Source organism: Octopus sinensis, linkage group LG5 (assembly GCF_006345805.1).
Source record: "Octopus sinensis linkage group LG5, ASM634580v1, whole genome shotgun sequence".
NCBI lineage: Eukaryota > Metazoa > Mollusca > Cephalopoda > Octopoda > Octopodidae > Octopus > Octopus sinensis.
In genome coordinates, this window is record NC_043001.1 from 267,586 (window position 1) to 277,461 (window position 9,876).

The 9,876-nt window shown below is 40.4% G+C and overlaps 1 protein-coding gene across 1 annotated transcript in view; it reads right to left on the reverse strand.

Annotated features, from left to right (window-relative positions):
- The window catches only part of LOC115211831 (39S ribosomal protein L38, mitochondrial), a 31,989-nt gene extending 22,377 nt beyond the window's left edge, over positions 1-9,612 (reverse strand). Inside the window, exons 1-2 of the mRNA XM_029780542.2 lie at positions 9,437-9,612; positions 8,978-9,127 (exon numbers count right to left, since the gene is read on the reverse strand). Of these exons, the coding sequence (XP_029636402.1) occupies positions 8,978-9,127; positions 9,437-9,569 (283 nt within the window). The 5' untranslated portion in view covers positions 9,570-9,612. The remainder of the gene's footprint in view (positions 1-8,977; positions 9,128-9,436) is intronic.
- Between the last annotated feature and the right edge of the window lie 264 nt (positions 9,613-9,876).

A 9,876-nucleotide genomic window follows, 5' to 3' on the forward strand; every position in this document is an offset into this window, starting at 1 on the left:
AAGCAGACTGTAAAAGCCCGTTTACCAAACGGCCTCTGGCGAACAATATGTGGAAAAGCTCAGAGTTACAAAGATTACATATCCTTCTGCCTCTATCAAACGGGAGGGCCACCGACAAAATTGACCATTCCAGCCTAAAAACTGAATTCGCGAATTCAGTTTTTAGGCTGGAATGGTCGATTTTGTCGGTGGCCCTCCCATTTGATAGAGGCAGAAGGATATGTAATCTTTGTAACTCTGAGCTTTTCCACATATTGTTCGCCAGAATTATTTCAGCCGCCTGACAGGCTTTTTTCAGCAGTGCTCATTATCTAGCGCCCCTCGCCAACATACGGCGGCGCACACATAGGTTAGTATACACACACATGCTTTTAGGTAGGTATTGATTCGCACCCAAAAAATACACCCTAAATTCTTAAAATATTCAGAACATTAGCTTTGGTCACACAGAACATCTCCACACCCCTTGTTCTCATTAATTCCTCACCTACTAGATTTGACCGCGGCCTGACCTTGATTTATTCCAACGGACCTTTTTGTCGGCCCCCACCAACCCCCCGATTTCAACGTACATTGATAAACATTTTACCCATGGGCTCTTAAGGAGCGTTCTCGTTCGAATTGCTTTGCTGCGCTTTTGTTTTGTTTTGTTCTGACAACGTAATTCCTGGTTTTTCCTGAAGAGAAAGCTGCAATATGGTATCCTTATTTAATCAGAATTTGGAAAATTGTGGCCTTTGAAACATGTGTAGAATGTAATAAAAGGAATTCTGTACAATCTTCGTTCAACTCCATTTCTTCCATTCACTAATTATATATATATATATATATATACACATATATTTTTAAAATATAAGTTTATGAAAGAATGGAGTTGAACGACTTGTTAACAAATTTCCTTTATTTTCGACATATGTTTCGAAGGCTGCATATTCCTAATTCCGAAGGAATAAGGAGTACATTATGCAGATTACTCATTATCACCATGGGCTCCTTGAGAGCAGTCAGTTAAAAGTTTTTCATGCATTTTGATGTCGACATGAGTTCCTTGCCTTTCCTGGTGAGAAATCTGCATAATGTACTCCTTATTCCTTCGGAATTAGGAATATGCAGCCTTCGAAACATATGTCGAAAATAAAGGAAATTTGTTAACAAGTCGTTCAACTCCATTCTTTCATATACTTATAATTTTAAAATAAACATACAAATTTCCGCACGAAAGCACGTAGTCTATGCCCTAGGGACGTAACTTCAACCGTGTTCTTTCTGATGTGAATTTGCTACCCAGGTATCGGTTATCTTTCGAATTATCCTTAATAAGATAATTCATTCAAATATATATATATATATATATATATATAGTTGGAATTTACAAAAAACAAAAGATGAAGACAGGTGTGTAAACAACAAACAGGTGTATTAGTTTCACGCTAAGAAAGATGAGAAAATCTTTTGTTTCAAGCCTACGCTCTTCAACAGAAAGGAAATGAGAAAATAAACAGAAAGAGAATAAAAAAGAAATCTTTAGTAGCTAGTAATCAATCATGGCAATATATATATATATATATATGTCATCATCATCATCACATTTTAACGTCTGGCATAGGTTGGACGGTTCGACTGGACTGGGGTCTGGGAAGCCAGGAGGCTGCACCAGGCTCCAATCTGATCTGGCAGTGTTTTTACAGCTGTATGCCCTTCCCAGTGCCAACCACTTCAAGAGTGTAGTAGGTGCTTTTTACGTGCCACCAGCACAGGGGCCAGGGGAGCTGGCATTGGCCACGATCGGATAGTGCTATTTATGTGTCACCGGTACAGAAGCCAGTCAAGGCGGCACTGGCATCGGCCACATTTGGATGGTGCTTGTTACTTTCCACTGGCACAGGGGTTACAACTACAATTTCCATTTGATTGTAATTTGATTTGATTTTGATGTTGATGTACTTGACTCAATAGGTCTCCCCAAGCATGGCATGTTGCCCTACAATCCAAGGTACTTTTGAGTGGGCTGGTTATGCAACACTGGTTTAGGTTACAGCTGTGAACTCACTTTATTTGCCAGGTCTTCTCAGTCACAGCATACCTCCAGAGGTCTTGGTCTTTTGTCATTGCCTCTGTGAGACCCAACGTTTGAAGGTCATGCTTCACCACCTTATCCCATGTCTTCCTGGGTCTCCCTCTATCCCAGATTCCTTCAACAGTTTGGGAGTGGCACTTCTTCAGTTCTCGTCCATCAACAGTACATGACCATACCAATGCAAACGTCTCTCTTTCACGCCACATCTGATGCTTCTTATGTCTAACATTTCTCTCAGAGCGCTCACACTGTGTGCACACTGACATTACACATCCTGCAGATCATGCTAGCTTTATTTCTTTTAAGCCTACGCATGTCTTCAGCAGTCACGGCACATGTTTCACTGCTGTGAAGCATGGCAGTATGCACACATGCATCATACAATCTACCTTTCACTTTTGTACGATGCAGTGCTGTTCAGTTCGAAGAATGGTAAAGCTGTAAATTCCAAAATTGGGAGATAAAACCCTCAAAGACCTTGCAAATATATATCACCACATATCTTTCTCGTCTTCTCTCCAGGGAATAGAGACTAAACTCCCAGTAGCCTATCTTTTGCATTTAGCCAATCTTCCTTGTGTATTGGTGCTGGATTACTTCGAGTTCCACAGTTTGTTTCACATTCTCTGGGGACCACAGTTAGGAGCAGTAGTCCAAGTGGCTGAGAATGAATGTCTTCTATAGGGGTAGCAGGGCTTCCCTTTTCCTAGTTCTGAATGTCCTCAGAATCCAGCCAGCCACTCGCCTGCACAGTGTTGGCATCTTGGTAACATGCACATGGAATGTTGCATCATTGCTCATGTGAACCCCCAGGTCACACACCGACTCTGACTCTGGAATCATATTACCTTCTAGATCAGTGTATTCCGATTTTAGCCTGGTGTTGGACCGATAGTGGAGTGCCTGAAATTTCATAGCATTGAACTGCATGTTATTTTATTGAGGTCTTTCTGCAGTTTTATGATGTCCTCTGCCTGCAATACTTTTGTATTGTCAGCATAACCGGTCAGATTGGCTGACTGTACCACGGAGGGCATGTCTGAGAGGGCCACCACAAATAGTAGTGGGACTCCGCTGAGAATTGGTCAGAGTGAGCACCATTGGCTACAACTGTCTGACTCCTGCCCTTCGGAAAATCATACAAGCCACTCTCCCAGTTTCCCGTTAATACTAAGGTTTTGCAGCTTGTGACTTATCGTGCCATGATCAACTTTGTCAAAAGCATTGGCAAAGTCGAGATATATCACGTCTACAGCTGACTGGTTTAGTTGTTGCTTCAGTACCCAGTCAAAGTGCTGCTGCAACTGTGTGAGGCAGCACCTCCCTGGATGGAAGCCATGCTGCATTTTTTGTGAGAAGGTTGTTTTCTTCTAGGAATGTGATCAGCCCTTTTCTGACAATGCGTTCCATTGTGTTGCTAACATGTGAGGTCAAAGAGATGCGCCTGTAGTTTCTAGCATCTGCTCTGCTCCCTCTTTTGGGGACAGGGCATATTATACCTTCTTTTAGCATGTTGGGAAGTTTGCCACATGCAAGGAAACTCTGAAAGAGTATCTGCTGTGGCTTTGCAATATCCTGTTAATATGTCTTTAAGAGAACAGCTGGGAATCCATCTGGGCCTGTCGCTGAGTTTGATCTCATCTAATCAATGGCCGATATTACATCCTCTTCTGTTATGTTGATGCAATTGATGGTTGCCTCTTTTCCGAATAGATTCATTAGATTGAAAAACTCCTTCGGCTTGTTTATTTGCATATTTTCCAGTAGAGAAGTGAAAATACTTCAGAATTGTTTATTTAGTGCTTCATTTATCTTCCCCGGGTCTGCAGTTAGTGAGTTGTTTTTACCAAATAGCGGCCCTATCTTATAGCGTACTGAGGCAGACTCCTTTGCCAATGTTTAGAAGGCTTTAGGGTTTCTTTTTATATTTTTGACTGCCTAGGTTTTTCTCTTTCTTTTGCATTGGAGATTTTGAGTTTATTCTCTATCTTGAAGAGTTTCTCCATTAGGTGGGATTTCACACTGTCATTAAGATGTTTGTTTAAACGATTCAAAGTCTTTATTCTCTGCCACATGAGTATTCTTCTGTCTCTGGGAATGATGTGTTTGTGTGTATTGGCACCCTTCTTTGGGACATAATGTATATTGACATTATTGACATGAATTTATTGCTTCATATCTATGTTTTGCATAGGGAGGCTTTTAGGCCAGTCCTGCAGGAGTATCTGTCTTTCAAGTGACGTCTAGTCAGCCTTATAGAAATTTAGGCTGGATAGGGTTTCAGCGTCATCTGTGCAGAGTTTATCTTTAGTTAATTCCAGGCCATACATTGTCAGTCTATTATGTTATGGTCTGAGAAAATTGTCGGTAATATACTTACATTGTGGATAATTTTCGCATTGTTTGTAAAACAGAGGTCCAGGATGTTTGGAGAGAGTATGATCTACTCCATGAATATCATTTTCATAAGATCAAGTAGGGTTATTTTGCTCTCAGGCCACCTGATGTTGAGGAAGCTGGAGTCACCTATCAGGAACATAGTAGTACATTGATCCAGTTCTGTTAGTACTTCCTTTATCGCACTGAGTCTTTCCTCAAATTTTCCATGGGCATCAGGCGGGTGATATAGTGTGCATATCACTATATCAAATTGCTTTAGATGTACTGTGAGTGTCTCATCTCATATATATATTGCAACTCCATCATGACTTCTTTTTCTTCTGCCTATACGGAAGATAATATACAATGGCATGTGTATCTCCACATCACCTATGTCTGCAGATAGATGTGGTTCTGTAAGTGCAATGCTTGTAGCTTGATTACATGCAGAAAGATTATTCAGGTGCTCAATTTTGCATTTGCTGTTGTTCTGCAGCAGGCTTCTTATATTCATTAGTAGAAATTGCGCTGATGTTGATGTGTTGGGTGGTTTGGTGGTTAACCGGGGTCCATCAATTGTGGCAGTCTTGTATGCAAGGGTACATAGCTCAGCTTTGTCTGTTGCCATGACAATCATTGCACTATTTCCTGTGCCACACTTAAAAAATGTTGCTCAGCTGCTGCACCTGGAAATGACTTCTGTGTGGCCTCTTTTTTTTGCAGGTTTGTGACTAGATATAGATTTTTCTAAGTGTGGTTGTTTCCTTTGTTGGGTGACTGGTGGATTTTGCTCAAGTGCTGGGTGCATGCGCAAAGTGGCAGTTTCTCCCACTCTCTCTATGCCAGCAGACACACACAAACATATATATATATGTATGTATATTATGTATATATATACACACACACATATACATACATATGTGTATGTATATGTGTATATGGATATATATTAAATGTCATCATCGTTTAATGTCTGTTTTCCATGCTAGCAGAGGCCAGAGGAGGCTGGTGAACAGCCATGATCAGTTGGTGCTTTTTACGTGTCACTGATACGGACGCCAGTCAGGCAGCACTGGCATCGGCCACGTTCTAGGAAGGGCATCCAGCTGTAGAAACACTGCCAGATCAGACTGGAGCCTGGTGCAACCTCCTGGCTTCCCAGACACCAGTCAAACTGTCCAACCCATGCTAGCATGGAAAACAGACGTTAAACGATGATTATCATCATCATCATTGTTGTCATTTCAATGCTGGCATGGGTTGGATGGTCTCACTGAGAGCTGGCAAGCCAGAAGGCTGCACTAGCCTCCAATCCAATCTGGTAGAGTTTCTACAGCCGGATGCCCTTCATAATGCCAACCACTCCGATAGTGTAGTGGGTGCTTTTTATGCACCACAGGCACAGGAGCCAGTCAGGCAGCACTGGCATTTACCACACTCGAATGCTGCTCTTTACGTGCCACTGGTATGGGTGCCAATCAGGCAGTACTGTCATCAGCTGCGACAACAATTTCACTTGCCTTAACAGGTCTTCACAAGCGCAGTTTATTGCCCAATTATTGAAGGGTACTCTTAAATGGGCTGGTTATGCTGCACTGGCATATGCCATGGTTATGGTCTCACTTGGCTTGCCAGGTTTTCTCAAGCACAACATATCTCTAAAAGTCTCAGTCACTTGTCATCGCTTTGGTGAGGCCCAACGTTCGAAGGTTATGCTTTATCACCTCATCCCAGGTTTTCCTGGGTCTACCTCTTCCACAGGTTCACTTTACTGCTAGGGTGTGACACATTTTCACACAGCTGTCCTCATCCATATGCAACACATGACCATAACAGCACAGTCATCTCTCTTGCACACCACATCTTCTTAAGTCCAACTTTTTTCTCAGGGCGCTTACACTCTGTTGTGTATGCACACTGACATTACACATCTAGCAGAGCATAATGGCTTCATTCTTTGCAAGCTTACGCATGTCCTCAGCAGTCATGGCCCATGTTTCACTGCCATGTAGCATCATCTAGTCTAACTTCTACTCTGAGTGAGAGGCCCTTTGTCACCAGCAGTGGTAAGAGCTCTCTGAACTTTGCCTAGGCTATTCTTATTCTAGCAGCTACACTCAGAGCATACACTCCCACTACTGATTTAGTCACCTAGGTAATGGAAGCTATCACATCCCAGCCGAGCTGCAGCAATTTTTGTCTGGTTCCCAAAGAAACGTGCAGTTTTGCATTATCATATTAGGAAACAACACCCTTCCTGTTGGTCAATTCTGGACGTTTCTCTGCAATTGCTGCTTTTAACTCGTCCAGTTGTATGTAGTATTTCTCAGAATTGTCAGGTTACTTGTGAGAAGCTTATAGTACATAATTCCTTTCCAATGCCACCAGACACAAAGCAAGAGTTTTTAGAGCGAAGACCCGCTTTTGGGGTGGCTCATGTCGCTTACTCCAGGATCGCTTTCTCTGAACATTTTGGTAAATAATCCATTTCTCATCACCTGTCACAATTTGCTTTAAAAAAGGTGTGTTTTCATTCCGTTTATAAAGCAAATCACAAATGGAAATGCGATCCAAAAGGTTCTTCTCACTCAACTCATGTGGTAGCCAAACATCGTAGCGATTTGTGTACCCAAACTTTACCAGGTACTCATGAATGACAGATTTTGATAGGTTGAGGCTTTCTGCCAATGCTTGCATTGTGCAATGTAGGTTATTCTCAATTAATGACTTGATTTGGTCATCATCTGTAGTGGATGTTCTGCCTGATATCTCTTTATCAATAAGGCTACAATCTCCAGCTCGGAACCTTGCAAACCACTTCCGTAGAGTTCTTTCGGATAAAGAAACATCACAGTAAACTGTGCATATTTCTTTGGTTGCTTGTGAGGCATTTTTCTCTTTTCGGAAAAAGAAAAGCATCTTCTATTTTAAAGGGTTACAAAATTGACACAGGTTATAGGAACATAAACCTTTGCACACGAAAAGATAGCTTAAACTGTGCTCTAAATGGACGTGTAGTCAAATCCTATTTTATGGTCTCAATCATGTTCTAAAATAAGTCGAAAGGTAAGCTACTATAATTCGGCAAGAACTTTCCAGACAACCCAATAATATATCTGTTTGTTGTTTACACACCCATCTTTGTCTATCGTATTTTTTTTTTTTATAAATTCTCACTATATATATGTATACATATATCCCGTCAATGGGGGATCTTAGTACACACAGTATTAAAGCATGATATATATGTAACATATGGTATATGCTATACCACTTGGTATTATTGTAAACAATAATGTCCTTATATATATATAAGGCCATTGAGGCCAAAACTGAATACATAAACAAGTGCCTGTCCAACAGTGATTGCATCATCCATACTCTCAACAGTGCGCCTTTAAATATGGTCTCTGATTATAAATATCTTGGGTCATACATATCATCATCTGGAAAAGACTTTCTAACTAGAAAGGGTATGGCCTGGTCAGCCTGTAATGACATGCATAAGATCTGGTCATCAAATCTAAGTAGAGACTTCAAACTTGAAATCTTCAAAGCCACAGTCGAACCAATTCTACTATATGGCTCAGAAACCTGGACATTATCAAAGTAGCTTGAGAGGCGGTTGGATGGAACCTACACTCGCCTCCTTATGAGAGCTCAAAATCTCTCGTGGAAGCGCCATCCAACCAAAATGCAAATATATGGGAAACTACCACCTGTGTCATCTCTTGTGAAAGGTAGGAGAGTCCAGTTTGCTGGACATTGTTGTAGAGCTGAAAAAGAAGTAATTTCTACTCTTCTCCTCTGGAAGCCATCTACTCGCAATACCAGAGGGCGCACACTCTCCTACCCTGATGTAATCTCCAGGGATACAGGCATCCAGCAACAGGACCTCCGTAATGCTATGATGGACCGTGAAGTCTGGCGTAACATAGTAAATTCCATTGTCTCGACCACGGTCGAACAATGATGATGATGATGCAAATATAGTATTGATGTATCCCATTTATGTTCAGTATAAATTAAATAAATAAAGAATTTTGACATGTACGAATATTTATTTCCCCCCACTTTATATATGTTGGAAAAAAAGAAGCAGTCAGAACTGTAGATAATTCTTTATTAACGCTTTCGTTCGTTTATTGAACTCGTCAAGGAACAATAAAAATGATTTTAGTTCGATATGTTTGATGAACGAACAAAGATATTCCAAAATTCTGTTATTCCGTTTTTCTCAATATACAATATCTGCACACCACTTCAAACACTCTATACACACACACATACAAATATCACCCAGGCATGGCCTGAACAGACAAGAATGCAGTTTCATGATGAAGACCAGTGTTCCATCTGTTATTAATATCTGTGAGTGAAATAGAGTAGACAAAAAAGTTCGTTTGACGGACTGTACCTGTCATTAAAAATGACAAGCCTTTTAACACAGTCTCTGATTCGCTCCGAGAGGAATGGCATTTTTTTAAACCTACATAAATGTAATACAATGAAAATACTTACATTTCAACAGTCGTGAATCTTGCTCAAGCTTTAATCTTTCAATGTTCCATTGCTTAAATCGGTTCTTATTTTTGCGTGTTGACGAAGGCTTTGGTAAAGGTAACCCAATATTTATATCGGGGTTTAATACAGGATCTTTTTTGTTAATCTCTGACAAAAGCAGAATTGAAGAGAAAAGAAACCGTAAGCAGCTTCAGAGATAAATATCTGCTCAAAAGAAATAATCATTAAGTGACACAGCAGTCTCGATTACTGCTCCATTTATAAAGATAATAAGGAATTGTAGAAATCGTAATTGCAATAGATCAAATATAAATACTGTATTCTTTATTCTTAAGTGTTATGATTAAGAATAATAAATTATTGAGAGAAATGAAAAATAACCTTTGTTGACATTGTTGATTGAAAACATAATAAAGTACTTCTGTAATGTAAGTTCGAGTGAAGTTTTCTATTTACCTTTCATGCGATCTTCAAATGTCAATATTGGTTGTATTGGTCTTGTATATAAAGACGATATTCTGGTCGCAATCGGTGAAATACGACCAAATAAACGAAGTTTCCCAAAATTCTTCCTCAATGTCGCGGCCATCGTCACTGACACAAGAACAGATAACTCCTCCTGGCTTAAAATTATTTTAACTTCTTTCATCAGAAATCTCCATAAGGGAGATAACGTGAGTGCGAATCCTTCCTTGGGGGCCGACTACTTTGTAGGAAATGTAATGGTTTAGTTAAAAAGGGGAAGCAGCATTTATGATGTTTTTGCCATTTGCCCGAGTTTAGTGCGGAAAAGGAGAAAGAAACAACATCAGGAGACTGGACTGCTAAATGTATTAAATAGATAATAGCTGGTGGTGTTAAATAGGACGGACGAGAGGGTTTGTAAATTATGCCTA